The 26,174-nt window shown below is 34.7% G+C and overlaps 2 protein-coding genes across 3 annotated transcripts; one reads left to right on the top strand and one right to left on the bottom strand.

Annotated features, from left to right (window-relative positions):
• Nucleotides 1-88: 88 nt before the first annotated feature.
• LOC126677312 (DExH-box ATP-dependent RNA helicase DExH1) lies at nt 89-9,457 on the bottom strand. 2 transcript variants are annotated; one of them, XM_050371868.2, is made up of 16 exons: nt 9,141-9,457; nt 8,758-8,903; nt 8,389-8,488; nt 8,096-8,311; nt 7,848-7,943; nt 6,587-6,862; nt 5,987-6,190; nt 5,712-5,870; nt 3,911-4,003; nt 3,407-3,621; nt 2,217-2,376; nt 1,808-2,081; nt 1,515-1,707; nt 906-1,092; nt 461-829; nt 89-363 (listed from the first exon to the last, which is right to left on the bottom strand). In XM_050371868.2, the coding sequence occupies exons 1-16, from the start codon at nt 9,432-9,434 to the stop codon at nt 232-234; spliced, it is 3,114 nt and encodes a 1,037-aa protein (XP_050227825.1). In that variant the 5' UTR covers nt 9,435-9,457; the 3' UTR covers nt 89-231. The 2 variants fall into 2 exon arrangements, with proteins under 2 accessions (XP_050227825.1, XP_050227826.1); XM_050371869.2 differs by lacking the exon at nt 9,141-9,457 and having other exon boundaries at nt 8,389-8,492; nt 8,758-8,894.
• A 1,103-nt stretch (nt 9,458-10,560) lies between these two features.
• LOC126677515 (uncharacterized) lies at nt 10,561-26,050 on the top strand. Its single transcript, XM_050372176.2, has 28 exons — nt 10,561-10,945; nt 11,039-11,133; nt 11,662-11,761; nt 12,088-12,192; nt 12,301-12,463; nt 13,718-13,838; nt 13,923-14,006; nt 14,102-14,182; nt 14,336-14,430; nt 14,518-14,668; nt 15,930-16,016; nt 16,333-16,452; nt 16,532-16,660; nt 16,745-16,842; nt 16,963-17,086; nt 18,058-18,165; nt 19,102-19,243; nt 19,944-20,051; nt 20,170-20,224; nt 20,332-20,407; nt 22,403-22,588; nt 22,703-22,813; nt 23,128-23,292; nt 23,404-23,562; nt 23,894-24,127; nt 24,613-24,786; nt 25,075-25,187; nt 25,298-26,050. Exons 1-28 carry the CDS (start codon nt 10,786-10,788, stop codon nt 25,839-25,841), a joined length of 3,888 nt encoding a protein of 1,295 aa, XP_050228133.1. The 5' UTR covers nt 10,561-10,785; the 3' UTR covers nt 25,842-26,050.
• The last annotated feature ends 124 nt before the right edge of the window (nt 26,051-26,174 follow it).

Raw genomic sequence — 26,174 nt, forward strand, 5'->3', positions numbered from 1 at the left:
TAATTTTTCCTTGTCTTTATAAAGAAAGAAACAAATATGGGAATTTTTTTATCTAAACCTGGCAGCTAATGCTCAATGAATACGTATATGAATAAATACTCGCCTCGATAATCTCTAAAACTATCATCATTTTTTTCATCTCCTTATAACTGAAGTCGATGTACGCAAGTACATTTTAAAAAGAAAATAACAGGACATTCATCAAAAATGGTAGTTCTGAAACATAAGAACTTAGCTACGTACATCATAACTGTGCAATAACTCCACCACAGCAGAAACAACTCCCTTTCCCTCCAAAGATATGTCCAAACTCGGTTCCACAATCTTCCTCTTCAGAAGCTTGTCCAGTTCAGCTCGCAATTTCTGCAAAAATTCCAGTAATAAACCAAGTCATGGCAAGGTTTTAGATAAAACCACATGGCTAGGTTATCAAATGTAACAAGCTACATAAGCGTTTTACCCGTATCAATTCTATAACACTCTTTGATGCGGAAAAATGAAGGTAATCTCCGAGCATCTCAATACCTTCCCCATTTTTGCTAGGGATGAGATTACCACCAAATAGTAGTAGTGCATAATCTGATATATTAGTAGAGTCTCGGATATAAATGCCGGTTGTTTTCACCTTTTCGCTATAAACCATATATGGCAAGGGGAAGATATGAACCCCTGCATTTACAGATCCGGGATGCATATCGACTTTCCCAACTTCTTTAGTGTAGAATGCTGTTCGTTTCCCTCTTCTTTTGCACTGCACAACATTTGGGTAAAGTCCCGCACAAAGGATTGCTGATACCATCTCCAAGTCGTGGCTGTATTGATTGTAAGCCTACATGAAGTATACACAAATAAATCAAAACTAGGATCTCAAATTGGAACATAAATGTTTCAGTCTATTAGCTTACAATAGCACCCCTGGATTTGTCAACAAATCCAATATCTGACAGAAGGTCCAAAAATTGCTCTCTCATATCCTCCATCATCCTCAAAGTTATTGGGGATAAGTAATTATCCCAACAAAATGATCGCTCATTTCGATTACGTTTTGCGTCCTTGTATCCCTCAAAAGCTTTAACAAGTGCAATGTGGTCACTGCAATATAGAGTTTAAGCATTAACTAACATCAACTAATACACCAAAATCCTGCAGCACTTCTAGAATGGAGAATGATGCCAAAACTATTTCTTTTACATTTTTGTACCAGTTTGATGTACCATAAGTCGTTAGTTTATTTGTCATAATTTCTTTTCCAAAAGTGTACGGTCCAATCACAAAAATGACATCCAATATAAAAAACTAGTACAGAAATATTGGTCCAAAAAGCATGATTTTAAAAAATGCTTTTTATATTGTTATACCAGCTTATTGTACCATCTAATGTGTCACTGAATTATTTGTCGCAACTTCTTTCCTAAAGTGTGACCTAATCATTTAATCCAAGTTTTCTATCTTGCAATATGTACAAAAGAACTGGGCTAATACACACAACTCATGAAACAAAATTACGACATAACCTGCAAGAATCACCGGCGAATGATCTCTTTGCAGCATCAGCTTCATTTTTCATTTCTATTGGAAGAACAAATGGGTTGCGATGTGCAAGAGCAGCAGCAATTGTTAAAGCAGGATTGAGGCATTGGAAGACACACCCCATCAGAAGCATCTTTCCAATGTTTGGGTCCAGAGGTAGGGTACAAAGGTGGCGACCTGTTAGGCTTATTAATTAGAGCAAGTACGACAGCTTACGTCCTACGGTCAAGCATATAAAGTCGAGACAGAATATAAATAAAAATCAACTAGCACATACCAAGAGGAGTAAGCTCTTCATTATCATCTACAGCTCCAATGGTTTTAAGGAGTTCAATAGCATTTTGAACAGAAAGAGCATCTGGTGGTTGAAGTGCCTTCGCCAAAAACGGTCCTACAGCTCCAAGTTGCAAACTTTTGATGTGCAGGCATAGCTGTTGTAGAGGTGTTCGCAGTATTTCAGGTAACTGATACTGAGGCATTGCATCATGGATAATTTTTGGATACAATCTATAACAAACTCCAGCTTGCACACGGCCAGCACGACCTCGTCTCTGAAATTTCACCAAATCAGTAAAACAATGATACTTCAAATTGTAGATTTATCAAATGAGTTTAGCTGCAATGTTTAAGAAAGTGGTGGACCTTAGACCCCAATATTCTTTCATGATAAAGGTACTAATGAATACCTGATGTGCTGAAGCCTTTGAAATCCAAGATGGTAATAGACAGGCCAGTTTGTTTAGAGCATCATAACTGGTTTCCTTTGCTTTTCCACAGTCTACAACATACACAACATCATCTATAGTGATGCTGCTCTCTGCAATATTTGTTGCCAGAACAATTTTTCTGCAAAATTAAATAGAGGGGAGCAAAAAGTAAGAAAAATGGGAAAACAAACAAATATGTCACAAGTGAACTGCAAAAACGTTAGCAATTCCATACACCTTTGCATAGGATAAACAAAACGCAAATGCTGTTGTTACAGGGGAACATGACACCTCACATGAACAGTTTATAATTTTAAAGGATAATCACCAACACCAAGTTATAAGAGCATGTAGGTTAATCTTTTACTGAAAGTTTCTGTCTCAAGTATTGTCTAGCCTAACAACCAACTCAGCACCCTCCCTTACATCCAATAGGCACCGACAAACTTAAGAGGAGGCAAACACTCATTTACAAACAATACTAGAAGGAATGCATCAAACCAAACAAGCTTATGTGATTAAACCTCAGATAATTGCATACAATATGAATGTACCGGAATCAGTATCTCAGAGCGATGAGAAAGAGTGACATAAAATATCCACAAGCTTGTTTAAATTGAAAAGGATAATTATTTAGGTCACATAATGCACTGTAGAGTAGCCTGATTTTTCTAACACAAATAGTTAGCTAAATAAAGGGCTTGCCAGGAGCACAAAGTGCTCCCCGGTTGGTGGTGGGTGCATATGCATGCAACCTTCCCTTGCATATTGCAAAGAGGATAATCCAGATCTTAATCCCGTGCTTACACATCATCGAAGGAGCAGCTTCCACACTGTGCCAAGGTTCACCTTCAAAGAGAGCTAAAATTTTGGAATGATATTTAAATCTCAATCCAGCACAACCGGAAACTTTTCCACTTAACAACAAGCAAAATTAGAGTCCAATCAAACCAAAAAGCTACCCGTACCTAAACAAGTCGCAAATTCGACCTACTTCATAGCCATTCATTTAAGATTTTAAGTTATCCTGAAAGAGCAACCTGACTAAAATACTAGTCAGAAGAAACAACAGTCAAGAAGTTAAAAACCCACAATAATCAAGTTCCCACATGAAAATTCTCTATTAGTTAACAAAGCGTTGAACCATGCAATTGCTAAAAGGTATTTACCGCCTATTAGGGGGAGGGCGGTCAAATATTTCACGTTGGTTAACAGTAGGCATTGAACCATGAAGGGGAAGGACCAGAAACTTGCTCTGGTTTCCTAGAAGATTGTTTCCTTTAATTTTGTCAAGTAGCTTTGAAATCTCATCCCAGCCAGTAAGAAACACAAGAATAGCACCACCCCCTTCATGGCGACAAATGTATTCAATTGTTGCCTCCACCTACAAAACAAGTTTGAAAACAGTTGTAAAATTATAGAAGAAAATATAACCTAATTTTGAAACAAGAGCTAACATTTGATATGGATGTAATAAAGTAACAGAGGGGATGAAATGTAAATACCACCCTACTTGGTACTATCTTTTAAACATTACAAATATATATCAGCGACAGATAACAAATAAAAACAATTCATCAAAGAAAGATCGACAGTAGAAATGCCCTTTGAGAAAGATGCTTATTTTCTTAGCAATGAAGAAGATTACTAGAATTAAATCTCAAAGTACAAACCAGACCCAAGTCAAGCTGTGAACCCGACCAAGCTTCAAGAGAAAGCCGAGTAGATGAGCTGTAGTTCTTGTATTCAGAGTCAATATTAACATCCTGCGCAGATAAAAAAGGTTCCGAAAGCATTAAAAAAAATACATACTAGGCAAACTTATGCTGGAGAAAGATTTCCAATCTTAAGCAAATGAGATAAGTACATATGAGCCAGACAACTAGACCCAAATATAATCCAATAAAATCAGCAATAAAATCAGCAATATAAAAGTATAGATCATGATGGAAAAAATGCAAGTAGTAGGAAAATTTTAAATCATTGTCATTCCTGTTACTGTTATGTGAATGTCTATAGCTAGTTCATTAATTTGAGATTTTTAAATTTAACAAAAGGAATCTCCATCAGTTATTAAGATGCAAGACTGAAATTGATGTCCTATGGTCTTAGTTTTTTTTTTCATCAGTTGCCCTCTATTGTTGGTATAATGTTTTCTTTAAGGTATGAAATTGAACTGAATCGAGTTGAAGATGATTTACAGTTGTAACAGAGACCAATTTTCAATGGCGTAATGCTTAACTATGATTGTAAATTAGATGTTATAAAAGTGAATAGTTTTAACAGACAGTATAAAGCAATGTGCAACGATAGTCTAATTTAAACAAGGCTTAATCACCAAAAAAAACCCCACCTTTTAGCCCCTTATCAAATGCACCCTGACGTTGCAATTTTGTCAGCTGCACCCTAATTCGCACCTTTAGTTTTCAATTCCACCCTCAAGTACGAAATTGATCTCTTCTCCATTTGGAAAAAGTTAAAATAAGGGCTTAATATCTTAAAAAACCCTGACCTTTCATTCCCTTTTCAATCCTACCCTGACGTTGCAAATCTGTCAATTTTACCCTATTTTGCATTTTTCATTTCAATTGTACCCTAAAGCATAAAATTGACCTTTTTTTATTTGACAAAAATTCTCTAAATTGACCCTTTTTGCATTAGATTAACTTTTTATATTAAATTAACCATTTTAAAAAAAAATTATTGAACTTTTGTCAAATAAATAAAGATCAATTTTATGCTTCAGAGTACAATTGAAATGAAAAAAATGCAAACTGGGGTAAAATTGACAATTTTTCAACGTCAGGGTAAGATTGAAAAGGGGATGAGAGGTCGGGATTTTTTAAGGCACTAAGCCTTAAAATAAGTCATCCATTTTTAACTTTGTGTGGAAAAGAGTTCAAACAAGTACTCTATAAGGGTTTTTATGAATTTTTCCCGAGTGAAAAAAAGTCCTATTTGATTTTGAGGGTGGAATTGAAACCCAAAGGTGCGAATTAGGTGCGGCTGACAAAATTGCAACGTCGGGGTGCAATTGATAAGGGGCTAAAAGGTGGGGTTTTCTTTGGTGATTAAGCCTTTAAACAATTAAGTTTTCATGATTTATTAAACATTTAAGCAAAGATAACACAAACCCAAATTTGTGATGTTTTAATCAAGTTTAGAAATGCTAGGCATGGTGAAAAATCAACAATATCAGTTGACAAGGTACATAAATTATGCATGGTCTAATTTAAACAATTAAATTTTCATGATTCATTAAACATTTAAGCAAAGATAACACAAACCCAAATTTGTGATGTTTTAATCAAGTTTAGAAATGCTAGTCATGGTGAAAAATCAACAATATCAGTTGACAAGGTACATAAATTATGCATATCACATAATAAAATGTCACATGCATAACTTTCAAAACTCCTTGAAGAAAAAATAAAGGGGTTATCACATTGGTAATTTGAAGAACTAGAGTATTACCTCATATAATTCAGTTAAAGGATCTTTCTTCAAATCTTGCTCCTTTTTCCTCCCCCTTCGTGAATTCCCCCTGAAGTTGTCAGGCTCTGATTGGATTCTATAGTGAGATTTTTCCAATATGTCTTCTAGGAATAACTCTGTTACAGGGAAAGTCAATCCCTGCCGGGATATCAAAACAGAAAAAAAAACAACGATGAGCAAGGATCAGTCCACATGTAACACACTTGGAGGAAATATATTGCCCTAGTGCGACGAAACTGAAATGATTAAAATACCGGTATATGAAGAGTTGGGGCATTTCCAAAGTATTTTGAGAACAAATCAGCATTTATTGTCGCACTCATTAGAATAAGACGTAAATCTGGACGCCGAGGAAGAAGGTCGTGCAAAATAATTAATAGAAAGTCCTCATTCATGCCTCTTTCATGGATTTCATCCACTAACAAATGGCTCACACCACTTAAATTAGGATCTTGAACCTGCAGTTTGACATCGAATTTTGAATATACACACAAAACAAAAATTAGAAGTGTTCCCTGAATATAAAAGCTCCTTTGAGGCAAAAGAACGGAATTGTGAACAGTAAAAAATGCAGAGAGCTTAGAAATTAGAAATTAGAACATCCTTTATTTCTGAGTCCAGAAATCTGAGTAGGATCCACTATCGCAAGAACGCAGCTTAAAATTTCAATATGCAGCCAATAAAGGTGCATCGCAAAGGTCACAAAAATAATAAATATAAAAGGACGCTTAAGATAACATGTTCCGAGCAATTCCTAGTCTAGGAATGTTAACAGCGATAAACAGATTTAGGAAGAATTACTAATACATAAGCCTTAAACAAGATGAAAAAGATGCATGAGTGACAAAAATTACCAACTGCCGAAGTAAAACGCCAGTGGTGCAAAACAAGAGTCGAGTTTGAGCAGAGCGCTTTGCCTCCAGGCGGATCTGATAACCAACAGTTTCACCAAGATTCTCACCCCTTTCAGAAGATATTCGGGCAGCAACAGAGATGGCGGAAATTCGGCGGGGTTGTGTGCACATTATGTTGCAATCAGCACCTCGAAGGCGCGATATCTCCTCTTCTAATATATACTGAGGCAGCTGTGTAGTTTTACCACAACCTGTCTCTCCTGAAATTACTAGCACCTGCAATTTGCAAATCATTAATAATGGGAATCAGCCCAATCCTGGCTATAGAACATTTAGGAAGAAAACCTTTCTCCTTGAAAAATGCACTAAGAAGTCCAAAATAATATGGATGATAGGGTGATGTTTTGAAAAATTAAATAATAAAGATGATTCCTAATTCATGCAATTTAATATGGTACTGCCAATTGCAATCCATTTTAAATATTAAAGCATAAAGTCATCCAGTAAATTGTAAAAAATTACTACATTCCTCAAAAATTTGAAGGTAACTCCTCAAAAATTTGAAGGTAACATTAAGTGCATGACTCATGCCAGATTCCTAATAAAACCTGCCACAAAGAAACATATTATTTTACCAAAATGAGGAGAAACCGGCAACACCCTAGGCAACTCTTCTGATGTCTATTACATGTATTGGTACAAAACCTCAGTTACTAATCTTAGTACTGGGAGATATTTGGTAGGAGGTTACAAATTATAGGGCAATATTTTAAGGGAGAGTTTCGAAGGGATGAAAGATTGTTTGAAGGAGAATTGACTGTCTAGTTTGATGTCAGAAAAATTGAATAAAAATACACAAAGACAAAAGTGAGGTTAAGCTTTTGAGAGATTTCTTCAATAAATAAAAGAAAAGAACTTAGTTAAACTAAAATGGCCCCACACTAGGAACTTATGTTCAATGATGCACCACACTTGTAAAATGATGGAGTATCAATATCAGACACTTCTCTAATACTGACACACTCTCGGCACATATCATATGATTTTGCATGAACCTGAATTTTTTTATCTCTTTTTTTTATTTCAAGGACACGGCTCCAACACATCCAATATACAGCTCCAATAATTTTTAAATACAACCAGAATGTAACATTTAACACAAATTGTTTTAAAGTTGAAAAGATAACATTAAAACGTATCGGCATGTTTATATCTCTCGTTTATCGTGTCTATATTCGTACCAGTACCACATAGTTTGTACCTGATTTTCTTCAACAGCTTTCAGAAACTCGTATTTCACTTTAAATGCAGGGAGCTTTTCCCTAAAAGACAACATTTCTTTTGCAGTATCACTTGCCTGAAAGTAATAATAAATGACAGGTAAATGTTTTAACTCCAGGTATACCCAATGTACAACCACCACAAGAAATACCTTGGTAGATTTTAAATTTCGGCGAATGTAGATAGTAAAATTACTAATACCATTTGTAAGAAGATTAGCTGATTTACCATTATTTTATCCTGACGTTGTTTTATTTCAACACTAAGTTTTTCCTTAGCGGAATCTTTCTCAGTGGTAGAGACAGGTTTAATTATCCTTGGACCAGCTAATGGTTGTTTCTCCCCCTGATTAGATGATGCACCTGAATCATTTTCAGGTACTGCTCTTTGTGTGCTATTCAGAAGATTTCCAACTCTCCTCTCAGTCTCAGTAGACATGTGGATCTACAGAAATATCAAATGAGACGATATCTTTAAATAAAAGTAAAGTCAAGTTTGTTATATTCATATTTGTAATGTACCTCTTTCTGCGTGGATCCATGGCGCTCATCAAGATCAGCCCGATAATCTGGTAATGGAATTTTGCTAACCACAAGAGCCTTCCCTTTATTGTATGCATGACTTCCTTTCCACAAGTATATGAAGTCAAGAAAACAAATTATAAAAGGTGAATCTTCATAGTGCAAAACTAAGCAAAGTAAGAGCTACTTAAATTCAGAGAAAGTCATAACATTGGAGTGGAATTAGGCCTCTAAATCACAATGTACCAAATAAATGTTAGAATCCATGAATTTTGGCATACAGACGGTGCTACTTCCTAATGTTGATTATAGTTGTACTAATTGTGCAGGCAGACCTAAATGAATCGAGGAAAGAATTAAATCACTTACAAGTAAAGATTCAGTCGATAAGCCATATCAGAGAGGGTTTGCTGGTCAGTGCGACTGTAATTACGCTTGAATATCATCTCCTGCTCCCCTGAATTCTTCATTTTCTCCATCTTACCCCACCATTCATTCTCGTCAAGAACTTCCATCTACAGAGCACAACAATAAAAGGGAACCCAATATATGCAGACGATCTTTACTAAAATTGAAGACAACAATCTAAAAAATTAGTAGTATTTTTCTTATTGAATTATACTAATTAGATACATAAACAAATCAAAATCAGCACTAAAGTGTTTAAAATGTCCAATTATTCTAAAAAAACTACAACCTCATAAAAGGCAACTAATCAAATGAAATGTAATTGAAGACGAGAAAAAGATAACCTCAGCAGCATTCTGTCTCAAACGCTCAGCACGCCACACAGGATCCCACCACCGTTGCTCACCACCACCTCCACCTCTTCCTCTTCCGCCGCGTCCTCCTCCTCCACCGCGTCCCCCTCCGCCGCGACCACCGCGCCGGCCGCCTTGGAAGTTGGGACGTTGAGACATGGCTTGAGTAGAGATGTGTGGCAAATGAAAAGAAGGCAAGTGGTTTGGTAGTGAAGAGAGACGTTTAGAAAAGAGAGTGAAAGAAAATGAGTGAGCGCCGAGTGAGCGCGCACACGAAAGGCACATTTCGCATTTATATTAAAAGTTGACACGCCAAGGCATAAAGTCATAAACAGCAAGGCAAAGTCAGTTGGTTGGGAGCTAAAAGAAGTGAACTAATGAACCAAGTGCGCTTTCTTTTCGTGCAATTGCGCATCTTGACTAGTGACCACTTCCGCATTTTTAAGTAGTAATTTCTCCTCGACTTATAAAAAAAAAATAGACAATTAGCATATAAATTAATTTTATGAATAAAATCAATTATAAAATTAATAACTATAGTCAATTAGCTTCAATTTTACAATTTATTCCCTTAACTTGTGAATTAATTGCCCTCTAAATTAACAATTTATTCCTTTAGTTTATAAGCTAATTTGCCAAAATAGAGTTAATCGACCATAACTACTAATTCTATAACTGATTTGCCTATAAAGTTAATTTATATAATAATTGTTCATTACTTACGAGTTGAAAAGGCGAATTGCTATTTATGTCTTTTTAATGCTATCAGTATATATAAAAATACGAATGGAAAGAGACAGACATATTTATTATTAATATAAATAATGGTTTTAATTTTTTTTTAACGATGAAAATTCTAAATAATTTATTCACTTAGCCTGAAATTTTATAATAATATACTAATTAATTATAAAAATTAAATATTTAACTATTAAATATAGAGTCCAATTCTAATCAAATACAATCTTTATATGTTATATTTATAAAAATTAATTATTTATTTAGTTATTTAATCAGTATGATGAATGTGACTTTATCTCCTATATTAATACAGATTACATTTGCATTAATACTTTTTACTAATATTTTAATGTAATTATCAACTAAAATTACATTATAAATTACTAACTTATTTGTTTAATAAAGTAAACTACTATTACTTACAAATTATTATTATTTCTAATTTAGTATTTCATGGGTTAAAATTGTATTATGGACGACGTGTCATATTACGAGCCACGAACGAAACACGTAAAACTAATCTAGTTATATCAAAATTATTATTCTTTTTTCATTTAAAAAAATATTATTTATTTCTCGATATTTAATAGAGATAATTGATATTTGTTTTTTTAAAATTAATAATTTTAATTTAATTTCTATAAATGACAATGATGAAAGAAATGAACGGTTAGCACCGTCAGAAAAAGCCCGGTCATTGAAAACCAGATCGAAACGGGCAAGTCCAGTCCAGTACCCGCTAACCTGTCCGTCGACCCAAATAAAAACAATACGAACCCAGCTATCTTCTTCTCCTTCTTCTTCTGTTGAAAACACTGAGGTGGACACAGAAAAAAGATCCGATCAGCCAAATTAAAACAGTGAGCTCCATTTTGGAGTGACTCGAAACCTGCAAATGGATCCAGATACGACGCCGCTTGGTAAAATGTTGATGGAGGAAATAACGCCGGTAGTCATGGTCCTCCGTACACCACTTGTGGAAGAAGCTTGCATCAAAAACGGCCTGTCGTTTGTTGAAATGCTCACTCCGTTTTGCAATTTCAGTAACATCGACGGTTAGTCTCTCTCCATAGGAAATTTCTTGAGTTTTTGAGGTGTAATTTTTGTAAATGATTTGAGTTTTTATTTGTTTAATGGATTAATTGCAGTTCCTGTACGTACGTCGAGTGATCAACCTTATAGGTTACAGAAGTTCAAATTGAGATTGTTTTATGAATCGGATATTCAGCAACCGAATCTTGAGGTGAATTCAGCTGACAATATCTTTTCATTTTAATTTATTTTCTCTTATTTTTTTTGCTTAAAGATGCAATAATAAATTTCAATAGAGGATTACCAAAGCATTTTGATATAAGCTACAACCGACATGCTTTTGCGAGCGAATTGAGTACTTGCACACGTTAGTTTCCGTTGCTTTTGTCGAGGGACCTTAGATATGATCGGAATTAGTATAAGTTGGCTAATATTAAAACCAAGGAAACATAGCACACTAGTATAGAGAGCTAATCTGTTTTTAAAGCTGTTAATGACTAGGAACGGAGCTTTGTTTATATTAATTGCTAAGGGAAATGCTGGAAGCTTTTCTGTATTTCCAAAATATTTGGGTTTGGTATCTTATTTTTATATAGAGGAGGTGGATTGGTAGATTTAATTGGATAAGAACTGCTATCTTTTGCAGCTGAAATAGTTAACTTTATGGAAGTGTTTTTCAATTTCTCTTCTGTGTTGTGCTGATTGTGTGTATGTGTAACATTGTTTTTGGTTCAACTAGCTAGCAAAAGAGAGTCTGAAGCATATTGTTATCCAGGCCGGGGAGGAAGATCATACTGACTTAAGCTCAGATTCGCCTCCTATTACTGATGTATTAGATGGTAAGTTGAATTCGTTATGTTACATGTATAGTTTGTTATTTTCCTGTTTTTTCCTTGCACTGTTCTCCTAATTGGAAATTAGACATGCTCTGATCTTGTTTTTACAAATGTGCTATTTTAATGTTTTCTTCATTAAAAAATGTTTAATATTAATTTGAAGTAGTTCTTTTTCTTTTAAATTACCCATTTTAGATTTATTTTTCTGTTTTTTTCCCTGTATAAAATGTACTTAGATGCGGTATTACTAATAAGCTTCTTATCGGAGAGTTGAACTTATGGAACTGTTTTCAATTGATACATGCAAATGATATCATTTTGACTTTCAGGCTCTGAATCTGAGGTTGTTCCTGCATGGTTTGAAGGTTTCAATAAAGAACTTGTTCACACTGTGTCTTTCTCGGACCATGAAGCTTTTGACCATCCCGTGGCTTGTAAGCTTTAGTATCTTGTTTAATTTGTAGCTTAAGAATGTTTGTCCATTTTTCATGGAAATTTTGTTTTAATTTGGAACATTCTTTTGGATTTAAATTGATTTGCAGGTCTTTTGGTTGTCTCTTCAAAGGATGAACAACCTATCAACAGATTTATTGACCTTTTCAATACTAACAAGTTGCCCCCTCTTCTTAATGATGGTGCCATGGACCCAAAGATTTTGAAACATTATTTATTGGTGCATGATAATCAAGATGGATCCTCAGAGAAGTATAATAACCTTTCTTATGTAGTCATGCTTGAAATGTTGTTGGAAGTCTTATTAGTAAAGTGAGATTGTTGGATAAGATAGAAACTATCATTCAGCTATACTGTATTTTAGTTCTCTTGCATTTTGAATTACTCTTGCTTTTTGGAAGACATACTAAAAATACAGGATCAAAGTTTAGCACTTTTGGACTAAATATGTTGGGACCTGAATGGGTTAGTTGAATACTTAGAGCCTATAATGATATGTATAATTTCAAATCTTCTTGTTTCCTGCTGGAGACTTTTCGGGACTACAATAGCACCAGGGCTTTGTATTACTTAAAAAAGAGGAGTTAGAGTGAGATAAAAATGGGAGAAAGATGGATTTGGACTCCACAAATATGTGAAAGGAATAGAAAGAAAGAGGGAAATATACCATATTTGTGATTTACATTTTAGGAACTGGTTGTGTCTAAACATCCAAAGTTGTTTCATCTTATTGGTAATTTTTTAATGTTGGCTTAAAACTTATTTTCTTAATGTGCTTTAATCTGAAACCAACTTTGCTGAGATGACTCTGCTGTGATTGTGGTTCCTTTTCTGTGTTATGTCAGCCACTGCCAACCGATATTACTGATTTTATGCTAACTGCCCACCGATTCTGGTTACTAGAAAGGGACCAAGAAGGGAAGTCTCAACTGTATGAACTATGAAGTATAGCAGAAGTGGGTTCTGACATTATGATCACAGCCTAATATTGGAAATGAGTTTTCTGGATTTAAATATTAATATATTAGCTCAACCTGAAAGAGTCTTACTTTTATTTCATTGTATTGTTCATAATTCAAATATTTCATTTGCATCTTATTGTGATACGATTTAGGTTAGACCTACTTAATAATGATTTCCGAGTTGCTACTTCCTTTGTTTGTTTGGTCTCAAAGAGGGTAATGAGCATTTTTTTTACCACATTTTTGAAGTAAATGGGGCAGGGGAAGTTTATTTAGATTTTCTTGTTCCGCTTGTAATATTTAAAGTATGTTTTGTCATCTTCCTTATTCCAGAATGTATTTATTCGGAAGTAGTTTTCTTGTACCACTTGTAATATTCAAAATCAAATCGGGCATTTATTTTTGCATTCCATGCTATATTTATTGTAGGTAGTTTCTTTATGCCTCGCATCTAGTAAGTTCTATGAGTGAATGGATTGCAACAAGTTTCTAATGGCTTGAACGTAATGACACTGTGTTTTACATCTCATTTCTTTGCTTGTAGAGCTACTAAACTTCTAGCAGAGATGAAAAATACATTTGGTGCAAATGATTGTCATATGCTTTGCATTAATTCTTCTGAAGACGAGCGGATAGAACATCAGGAGAACCTCTGGGCCTTTTGTGTATGTTGCTTTAGTTCAATCTGGTTCTAATACATAATCTTTGCTTTGAATTATTAGACATTATGATTAAGTTTATGGCTGCAGTCTTATGCTCTTAGGCGACAGAAATCGATGGCTTCTCCGAATCAGCTTCTGGGTGGTTTTCTTAATATCGATGACCTTGATGAGGTAACTTTCTAACATCATCACTTGGTAATGGCTAAAATTATATGGGTTACATTAAATACTTTAACCAAATTATTAATTTTATATAATTGGAACAGATAAAAGACCTGATGCAGGAATTATCATCTAAACACATCATTCCTTACATGGAGCAGAAAGTTCGTGTGCTCAATCAGCAGGTTGTGAACCTTCCGTGTTCTTTTCTTTTGTTTGAGTTAATAATTTTTTTATTAGGGGATTTATTCCCTTTTTAATGTTAGCTCTTTATTTTTGTTCCTTTTCCTTATCTTGTGCTCTATCTGTTTTGTAATTGCATACCCTATAATTATTAGGTATCTTCTACAAGGAAAGGTTTTAAAAACCAGATTAAAAACCTATGGTGGAGAAAAGGGAAAGAAGATACCCAAGAGTCCCTTGATGGCCCCATGTATGTTGTCCAAATATTTTAAATCATCATGTCACAGTTTACTTATTTACTTCTTCTAATGTTAGATTTTACATTTTTCGGGTGAAGGTATACCTTCAATTCTATTGAATCTCAGATTAGAGCTTTAGGCGACTATGCTTTCATGCTACGAGATTATGAACTGGCGTTGTCAAATTATCGCTTGATTTCCACAGATTATAAGCTTGATAAGGCTTGGAAGTGCTATGCTGGTGTCCAGGTAACTTGATATCATTTTCATATGTTTCTCCTGTATTTTGATCATTTTTGAAAGAGAGATTCTCTAGCATTTACACTGTGAAATGCGAACAATTTGCTGTTTGTAATTATTAGAAGTGGAGCACTGTTTACCCTTCTCTTTCACACACACTTCTACTGGAATATGTGTACTTTCTTTGGCTCACTATAAAAACACAGCATCATACATGTTAAATGGGTAGCCTAGTCAATGCCATAGTTACCAAATTCGCTCCCCCAACCCCCCCCCCCCCCCCCCCACCCCCCACAACAGTACCGCCTACCGGTTTGTACGTCCCAGTTTGCGTTTCTTTTGCTATCTGATTCGCCAGACTGATTCGCAGGGGGAGATCCAAATCGCCGCCATTGATTTCTGCAGATATAAGTTTAGGGTTTGAAATAGAAGAAGTCATGTGTGGGTTTAAGAACGTGTTTTATATATAAAACTTGACATTGGACTTTGTATTTGTTAAGTAAGAAATTTAGGGCCCATAACATTTGATAAGAAGGAAACTTGGGCTTTAGAAAGTAAAAATATCTTTTCTTATTTAGTAGTAATAAAGTTGATACTGGGGCTTTGTTTATTTAGGTATGGACTTCAAATTCCTAAATTAGACTTTAAACTCTGCATATTTTTAAAAATAAAAAATATATTTTTGACCATCGAACCCAAAATATAGTTTTAGGGCACAACGGAGTATCAAATTCTCTAACTACAAGCAAATTAACTACTTGTCCCCGTACCATGACTCGCGCGTATGGCGAATCTGGTAACTATGGTCAATGCACATGCATTCCAACTAATGTCTGTGAAAACTATGTCCTTTACTTGTTATAATGCTTTACAATTTTTAAAGTGAGGAGTGCTCTGCACTGCTATGTGTGGTCAAGCATCAGATTCACAGTGAAGTTTAACTTGACTGGTGAAAGGCTAAAAGGCACCCTAAAAAAAACCAATGTGGAGAAGGGGAGGAGGAAAGTGGGAGAAGGGGATGGGGGAGTTGTGGTGCGGAGATGCTCCTGTACAAAGGATCATTTGTTGCTTGACTTTAGCATATAAAATATACAAAATCAAAAATCTTTTGTATGTTGAAAATATCCAATATTGATACAAAAAATGTGTATCATATGCTGTATCATTTTGCCCACATGCCTTTTTGCTTTCTCTCTAGTACTTTGAGACTACTTCTCAACTATCCTTGTAAGACGGTGTTCATATTTACATTTGTCATTTGTTTGCGCAGGAAATGATGGGCCTTGCATACTTTTTGTTGGATCAGTCAAAAAAGGAAGCAGAATATTGCATGGAAAATGCATTTAATACCTATTTAGTATGTATAGCTCTTTCTTTCCGTCTACCTGCTATTTTTAGAACCTTAGGACAATGAATATTAGGTTCTTACTCTATACAAGACTGTTTTCGCTGTTCTGTCTTCATTTTTGCAATTGCCTTTCCACCATCAAACATGCCTGTTTTTATGCCCTTCTCTGGAATGGGGTTTCGAGAATAGGTCACAGAACTTAAAATAATTGCCTAAATGCTTACTTTGGCATTCAGCCCCTCACACTGTTTGTTATTTTTCTGAAGTTTAGTGACCATTAATCTAGATTGCTACTTTTTTCACATTGAATTTGGTTCGCATATAGAAAATTGGGTCATCTGGTCAGCAAAATGCTATACGTTGTGGCCTTTGGTGGGTGGAAATGCTGAAGGCAAGAGATCAACACAGAGAAGCTGCCACTGTTTACTTCCGTATCTGTAATGAGGTGAGCACATTATCTTCATAAAACCATGGAGAACTAAAATATTGCTTTTGTGTTTTTGACAAAACTTATCTTAAATTAGGAACTGCTACATTCTGCTGTTATGCTTGAGCAAGCATCTTATTGCTACTTGTCATCTCATCCACCAATGCTACACAAGTATGGATTTCATCTTGTTCTCTCTGGTGACCGCTATAAGAAATGTGATCAGGTACTTCAGCTTAACAAAACATTTACGTTTGGCCTATCATTATTACTTCTGCTTAAAAATTGTCCTATCACTTCATCTTCCTAGATTAAACATGCAATACGCACATATAGAAGGGCTATATCTGTTTACAAGGGAACTACATGGAGCTACATCAAAGATCACGTTTATTTTCATATTGGACAGTAAGTTGGTTTGACTTAATGCTGCTTGATTTTAGACCTTGACCTTCGGTACTGCAGAATTTCATATGCAGTAGATTCTTGGCTTATTTGTATGTGTTTATATGTTGTTGTCCGATGTAGATGGTATGGTTTTCTTGGGATGTACGATGTGGCTGTCGCACATTTGCTGGAAGTCCTGATGTGTAGTCATCAGTCGAAGACAACACAGGAGTTATTCCTGCAAGAGTTTCTTCAGATTGTTCAGGTAACAACTACATTTAAATGGTCATGCTCGATATATATGTTCAGAACAAGTAAAGTCCACTGATCTTAGGACTCTCAATGTATAATCATTAACTTCATTCTTTCCACATTTGGAATCCCATCTAACTGCTTTACCCAGATAACCACACCTACTGTATTTCACCAATATTCTTAATCTGTTAAATATCTTTAACCTATTTTGAGATTGCTCATCTTTAGGTGTACTTTAATTTATATTGGTGTGTTGTGCCCTTGTGTTGATAACTTCAGTTTGCCCTATGTATTCACATGTTGCTCACTTATGGCGATTTTACACTCAGATTCAAAGACGGCTTTTACTCATTTAGTTATTTTTCAAACTTGTGGATTGACAATGAAGATTCAAATGTTGATACTATCATTGTCTTCTTGAATGCACCATGTTAATAAAACTGATCAATTACAAGCCTCGTAAAGCATTGGTTGTCATTAATGAGCAAAAACCTGTTTTGAGACTTTGTCATCTCATTAGATGACCAGAACTTATCCTTTTGAGTGTCTCAACTTTTTATTGTTATTGGCGCCTTCTTGATTATTCAGAGTTGCTATCTTCCACTGCATGAAGACATTCGTTACTCTTCTACCTAGTATTGGTCTTAGAAAATTATACCTTTTTAAATGCGTTCCTAAGCAGAAAATTCGTTTTAGATATTCATTCTACCTAGGAATCACTATCTCACTTCAGATACAAGGATCTACAAGAGCGGAAAAATATTTAATAGTGTGAGAAACTTGTCGGTTCGGGGCTCTCATAATATTGGCATAAATGAAGTGTAAAGACTTTCAAGGTTGAAATTTTCTTATGTCTTTAACAGTATAAGTTGTGGGGATCCTTGTTAACTAGCTGGCACCTTGTGGTTCTTTTACTCTAAAATCATTAATCAAAAGCATAGAGATTTCTGTTTCTTTATCTTTATTTGTTGGATACTGTAGAAAACAGGGAAAACTTTTGAGGTATTACGACTCGAGTTACCAGTTATCAATATCTCATCGCTCAGGCTCGTTTTTGAAGATCATCGAACCTATGCATCGCCAGCAGTTGTAAGTTGAATTTCATGTATTTGCTGTCCAAAACTTTATCTTTTTCCTTATAGTTCTTGAAGATGCCTATTCTCTTTTTATCTGCTTCTTTCTCTTTGTTTTATGTTACAAGCTACAGCTAAATTTTTCTCATTACATTATGCACTTACATGTATGATTGGATATGTTCACAAATAGATGCTTGCCTGCTGACCAAATGCAGTTATTTCTAATTATTTACAGTAAACTGAACTAGGTATGTAAGGTGAAGTTAGGGGAGTAGAACACCAATTATAATTTTCTGTATAATCTAATTTTGGCATAGCAAATGCTTAAGTGATTCGGGGGCAAATTTTAGGAGAATTGAGAAAATGATTATTTGTGTTAATTTTATTCTTCTGATTTATTATATTTTGGCTGTTTTACTTTGTTTACAAGGTTTTAGATTTTATCTTATGATGCTTGTGTTTTTTCATTTGGACTGCTGTTAATTTTAGATAGTTGAAGTGTCCAAGTTTGTTTGCTTTCTTTCTAGCATCTTTTCTTCTATTCATTCTATATCAATTGTCAATGCATCTTTTGTCTTGTCTTTATGTTTTATGTCATTGGGATTTAACATTTGGATTTCCATTGATTGCATATTGATACATATGTATATATGACTATCTTAGTCTCAATTTTGTTCTAAAAGTTATTTGAATGATGAACCTTGGTAATAGACCCAAAAATGACATGCACAAATGTTGGTCATAATGCATTTAGTCTGTTACTAATTGGTTAAGAGATTACTTGATTTATTATTTTGATTCTGCATTCTATATCGACACTATTATTTTTTACGATTATTGCAAATTCTATGGATTATGATCTCAGTCGTAATATCGATCTCCAATTCAAAGAGACTTTACTACAAAGTATATTTTTGTTGATGTTATTCTTTGTTTTCAACTATTACAGGATAGTGTTAAAGAAAGTTTGTGGCGGTCATTAGAGGAGGATATGATTCCATCATTGTCTACTACCAGGACTAACTGGTTGGATGTACAATCAAAAATTATGCCAAAAAGAAATAAGGACACAAATATTTGTGTGGCTGGAGGTATGAAGGTGTAGTATTCAGCATATAGTTTCAGAATTTTCTTAATTCGTTGATTGGTTAGATGGATTCTCGACTTCAAAAGGAGAATAGCTGCATGTCGGATAAATACCTTAAATAGGGTAACATGACATTGAAAAGTAATGAAAATGCCTTCCAACCATTTTGTTTGCTTAGAAGGCTTATTAATTTCTCTATCTTATAACCCTTCCTTTCCTCCTTCAGAAAAGTCTTCTCACTTAAAATAAAAGTAATTTAATACAGAAGAACTTTAGGAAAGCCAAGTTTTTATTTTGTGTTGGGATTCAAGTTGATCTTTGACTGCTCCGGAGTTTCAGGTGCATATTGCCGGGGGTTTCTTTTTTCTTTCTAAAAATATCATCATTTATATTATGGTTTGTGGTTTGATGTGAGTGCATATCAGAAGTTTCCACTAATGGTTTCGTATGGGCTATGTCTATTTGGTGCATGCTCAAAAATTAAAGTAATAAATTTAAGTTATGTTTTGAGACTTTTCTCAGCATTAAATTTCATGTTGGTTTCAATTATAAGACATTCACCAATTATGTATTTTGTAATAAGCCAGTAACGTGTATCAATATGGCATTTCATGAAGACTCATATACCTTGATCTAATATGAATGGCAAAAGAGGCGCATCCTGCATTATTAATAACGATGCCCAATATCTTTATTTTTTGCAGAAACAATAAAGGTGGGAATTGAATTTCAGAACCCGCTGAAAATACCTATTTCAGTGTCCAGTGTTTCCTTAGTATGTGAGCTCTTAGGGTCAGATGAGGCAAACTCTGGTGAGATACTATTAGTGACTTTGCGAATTCTTCTCTTTCATTCATACTTTTTGTTAGTTTGTGTAATAGTATTTCAGGTCTATGGAATCAGATGATTAATGTTTTAATGATGATATAGATGCAACTAGCAGAGCCGCAGAACTTCAGAATGATGAAGAATCTAAAAAGTTGGGGTAATTATCTCAACATATCTTAATTTTTCTCCTGAGTAACTTGAAGGATTGTTAATAAATATTCCCAGATGCTTTGACAATTCAAGAGATTTTCTTGATGACTGCAGGGATTCGACCTTCAACAACTCTCTATTTTCTTTATCAGAGGCTGACTTCACAGTGGCAGGGAATGATAAAACTTTGGTGAGTACTACCTCAGGGAATATGTTTATGAGTTCTTTTTCCTTTTAAGGCTTTGATTGGAATGTCATGTTTAAATATTTTGGCTTTGCTGTTGGTGCATTAGTTTTCCATATGCAGATTACTTTTCCATATGCAGACACCCAATTGACTGATTTTCCATGTCACTGTATTCGTAGATTGTATGTATGGACATTCATATGTATCAAGGCTTGTTCCCATGCTTGCTGCAGCAGTGCAGCAAGGGATATGGCTGGGATCACAAAATTCCATGTCCTTTGTTCTAGATACTGATAGGTAATAAGAACATAAAATGTATATAATAAATAAGGGTGAAGTGAGGTAGGGAGGATCTGCTTACCTGGCTGCAATCTATGAAATCGGTAGGCACTCAGAGGACCACAATCCTCTCTATTTCGTTCTTCCTTTTGTTGCTATTCTGCTTCACTACTGGAGATAATGATGTGGCATAATTCACTATTTAGTAAGAAATTTATGGATCTTGCCAGCCCCTTGTCTCTTTCAGCTTATGTTAATTTGGTCCGTCTAATGAGTAGTACGTATAAGTCTTTAAAATTCTTGCAGAGTTTACAAGCATACTCTTTGTCAAAATATTAAACCTTTATTTCCCTTCTAAAATAGCTGAATACATTTACTGGCTCTGTAAGAAAGCACAGCCTTGTAGAAATATGGTTAAATTTTTGATGTCCTGATCAGCCCTAGGTTCTTTGTTTTCTCCCTTGCTAGGAAGAAAGGCACTTCAAACTAATTTTAACAATTCAATAAAATGCAATCTTGTTATGAGTAAGATGGATTCTGAAAGTGGTTCTAACTGTGGCTGTCAGTCCTGGACATGCCAAGCTGGGTAATTTGGATTTTGTTCATGTCAAATAACCATTTTTTCCAAAAATATTTGTTAGGTGAGGCTCTAATAATAGTATTATCTCTAACATATCCTCGCATGTGAATATCCATTAAACTTAAAGGATGAACGAGCACAGGCTCAATTTACCTTATGCATTTAATTAACTAAATGGGGTTTGTCAATGATCGAATTAGACCTTTCAATCACAGAGGCTTTTATACCATGTCAAAAAACCAATCCGCCCAAAAGTTCAAGCTGTTAGGTGAGACCCACAATAAAAAGTATTATCTCTAATAGTTTAGAAAATGGGTTAGTCCACATCTGAAACTCTCTTTTGAAGAAACCTGGGTAGATCTACTCAAATGGCGAGGTAAACTGTGCAATGATCCGATACAAAAAAACTATGCAATGATTCTTGCAGGCAGAATGAGGCTGATGAAGGTTACATGGATGGCTTTTAGGCTACTCTTGAAAAATTCAAGATCTTGTTGATAACTATGCTATATAGACGTTCTAATTGAAATTATTCATTTGCTTCATTGATGTAATATGATTGAAGCTTTTTTATTTCTATAAGATTGTTGTGAAATATGCATTTGAATATAAGATATCAAACTTTTCAAGTATTGAATATGTGCCGAAACAGTAACTGATCATATAATTGCTAAAAGCCGATTATTCTTTTTCCTGATTAAGTGAACTTAAAACAAGGGATACTTTATATGCTTTAACACAGTTTTAAACTATTTTTATTTGTATTTTGTTATGCTTAATAGGGATTTAATAAACATATACCCAAGTAGCATTCATTGATTGAACCTTAACCCTTGAGACCTCTCTCTTCTATGCATACTTGTCAAATTTGAGTTGGAAAACTTTGATTTCAACCAAAATTGTAGAATATTGCACTTCTCCTAATAAAATTCTTTAATTCCTTGTTGGAGTTTCTTGTTTTTTTTTTTTTTATGTTGAAATGATAATTCATTGAAATGATAATTCATCACCAAGGATATGCGACCAATTCCTTTCCTGATGATTTTTATTCTTTCCCATATTTGAACTATACTATCTTATCATTCTATTTCTAGATTTTAGGAAGTTCTTTTCCCGTTACAACCCACTTTCTGTTTCAGGTGCAACTGGTTGTTACTCCCAAAGTAGAAGGCAATCTAAAAATTGTTGGAATTAGATGGAAATTGTCCGGTTCAGTGCTTGGTTACTACAATTTACAATCCAATCTTGTAAAGAAGAAAATTGGAAAGGGAAGGAGGAAGGCTACAAACTCCCTTAAAAATGATCTGAATTTTATAGTGATCAAGGTGCTGGGAAAACTCCCTTTTAACCCCCAAAGCTTACTCTTCCTTTTCAGTTTGCACCATAATTAAAGTAGGATATACTTTTCCTTGATTATTCTTTTTTTTTTTTTGGCTCAGAGTCTACCTAAGTTGGAAGGGATCGTTCATTCTCTTCCTGAAAGGGCATATGCAGGAGATCTACGGCATCTTGTTTTAGAGTTGAGGAACAAATCAGAGTTTCCTGTAAAGGTATGCCTTTGTCATGCTTTCCTTCTGGCACAGGCAATGATATTGGGTCACCATAAGATTTATGCATCTTATATTGATGTTGTGTAAACTGGGTTATAGAGCAACCTCTTTTTTCCTTGACCTTGGCAAATCAGATCAGGCTGTCGTTGATTAATTGACCCAATGGTTTTAATGCTTTGATACAGTTTCTTATGCTAAAACACTAGCTGCTAATTGCTTTGATCTGTTTGAAGGATCCTGGCCTTTTTAATGCAGTAATTTATGATTATATTAAATTATTAACTTCATTACATGATTTATTAAATATCTGGCAGAATTTAAAAATGAAGATCAGTCATCCTAGATTTCTTAATATTGGGGACCGTGAAGATTTGAACCGAGAAATTCCCGATTGCTTGGAGAAAAAGTCGGATTCTGAACAAATTAGTGCACTTAGTGATCCTAAGAAAGCATCTCATGGCACGTTTCTATTTCCAGAGGTCTGTATGGAAGTAAACCCATCACCCATATAATTGTATTTTGGTAATTATGACTGAACTAGTGTTAAGCCATCTTTAGCTATGTGCCTTACATTTGCTTTAATATTTCAGGATATCTCAATAGACAGAGGAAAACCTTTATCGTGGCCTCTTTGGCTTCGAGCTGCTTTTCCTGGAAACATTTCTTTGTTAATCGTCATATACTATGAGATGGGGGATGTATCAAATGCCATGAGATACCGTACACTACGGATGCGGTATAGTTTGCAGGTGTGCACTAAAATATGATTGCTGCAAATTCTTTATCTATTTGTTCTTCCATGTTTTCTTGATAAATTGCCTTGTAAAGAGTAATTATGAAATTCTGGCCTTCTAGGGATGATGATGCAAATATTGATTGATTTCCTAATTGTTGGTTGGGTAATTACTTTATTACACTAGATGAGGAAGTATTTTGTTCTCTGCTGTGCCTATTTTACTGTTGCGATATCCATCTGGAGTTAGATTCTTAGAATTTGTTATTCTTTTTATATTTACCATAATTAAGTTCTGTTGCAGAGCTGAATATCGCTCCTAATTTGCTAAAATTTCTCTTTACTAGGTATTACCATCATTGGATCTGTCATTTACAATCAGCCCTTGTCCATCAAGATTGCAAGAATTCCTTGTGCGTATGAATGTTGTTAACAAAACGAGTTCGGAAAGTTATCAGATTAAACAATTATCATCAGTTGGATGCCAATGGGAAATTTCACTGCTTCAACCTCTTGATACCATCTTTCCATCACAATTCTTAATTGCTGGTCAAGCATTGTCATGTTTCTTCTTGCTCAAGGTGAGAGAAACTTTTTCCCTTTTTACCCTTCCCCCCCTTCAATTTCTATAGGGTAAACATTTTGACTGTTCTCATTTTCTGTTTTCTTGTGCTTTTGTTATATATGGTGTTACTCTTATCAGTAAAGTAACTGCTTAATTGTGTAGAAGCATTTTTGAATTATTCTATCAATCTATTTCCTTTTCTCTTCTTTCATCTCACATGTTTTTCAGTTACGTCTGTCGCCTTGTTTCAATACTTGACATAATGTTTGAAATGATAAAACTAGAATGCAATCTGCATCATGCTTTGACATCCATGCTAGCCTTAAACTTAACCTCCATTAACGTGCTCACATGTCACAATGGCTTCATCCATATAGCTTCTGTTAAATGGTAGTCTTTCTAATTCCGTTCTGTAAAATGAATATCTACATACTAAATGTAAACATCGATAAATTATGTTTTGCATTGTAATCTCATTGATGCAAATATTCTTTTCTTCAGAGTCACAGGAAATCAACAGTTACCGAAGAAAAAATCTCATCTCTTTCCCGTCGTCTTGGAAGTGATGTAAGATTGGCTTCTGAAGATAGCGAAGATACTCTTTTTGATATATCTAGCTCGCCCTTGACTGATTTCCATAATTATGAAAGATCGGAGAATGAAATATCTGATCAGGTGAGTATTTTCTCTATTCTAAGAAAATGCAATTCTGTTACAATTCATTTTTGCAGTGTTTCACTATACGCCCTCACCCTCAGCTTTTTTGTACTAGTTAAATTCTGAAACACCATCCTAGGATCATTGCATGCTCTATTTTTTTCTTTCAATTAATGGTTTTGTGAAGTTCTAAAGTTTTCTATGTTGTATTTGGTATTCTGTTCGACGGAAAATTTCTTCTCATTTATTTGTAATGTATGTGTTGCTCTATAATTAATTCACGCCTTCTATTTTTGCACTAATCAGAAGGATGCAAACTCGGTGGATTTCATTTTGATATCTAGACCGCTGAAAGGTGATAACAAGCATGATATCTCCAATCCTCCCCATCTCTTTTCTCATCACGCTTGTCATTGCAGGTAAGTATTATATTTTAATGTTCATTTTGGATTGTAATTTAATCTTTTTGGGGTTGCCCAGTCCTTGTTTTGTCTTCTCATTAGTTGATTGTTACATTTCTCTTAAACAGTACTGCCAGCTCAAGTGTGATATCATGGATAGTGGATGGACCTAGGGTTATACATCATAACTTCTCTACTGTATTTTGTGAAGTAAATTTAAGAATGACTATTTACAACTCGTCGGATGCTATTGCATCTGTAGCCATCAACACCCTTGATTCCGCAAGTGGCAATGGTCAATCGAGTAGTTCAAATGCAGTTACTTCCGGTAACCAAACAGGATGGCATAGTCTATCTCTAGAGACCGACACTAAAAAAATACTGTCCGATGTTGTTGGAGCCAGTGTCCCAAGATCACCATCACCAGAGAGTGTATCCCCATTCATCTGGTCTGGCTCAAGTTCTACTAGAGTCCGACTTGAGCCAATGTCATCCACTGAAATTCCTCTTCAGATTTGTGTATTCTCCCCCGGTACATACGATTTGTCAAATTATGCCTTGAATTGGAATCTCCAACCAGCTAAGAAAGACGGAAATGTAGGCGAAACAACACAAACCTCAGGATCAAGCCCTGGATATCCATATTATCTTACTGTACTTCCATCTGATTGAGATCTGGGGTTACATAATTTTTGGCTTCAATGTACTAATTTTTTGTAACCTTGCCTGTAAATTATATTATGAGTGTATTTGTTTCAATTTTTTTATAAAGAAATAGGAAATGAGAGAAAGCACAGTAAATCAGAAAATAGACTACCACATTCTTTTGTTCTCCTGAATAATACTATGAATGAGAAATACTTTAATCTTTTATTTTTTAACTGAGAAATTAGTTTACTATTTGACTAAAACGGTATTACCATTTTTATTTGTACATGATAAAATTCAAGTGATTGCTTGTTATATGCCCTTAATTAACTACCCTTTTGCCCAAATCCGTCTTTA

The sequence above is a fragment of the Mercurialis annua genome, linkage group LG4 (genome assembly GCF_937616625.2).
Source record: "Mercurialis annua linkage group LG4, ddMerAnnu1.2, whole genome shotgun sequence".
Taxonomy (NCBI): Eukaryota; Viridiplantae; Streptophyta; class Magnoliopsida; order Malpighiales; family Euphorbiaceae; genus Mercurialis; species Mercurialis annua.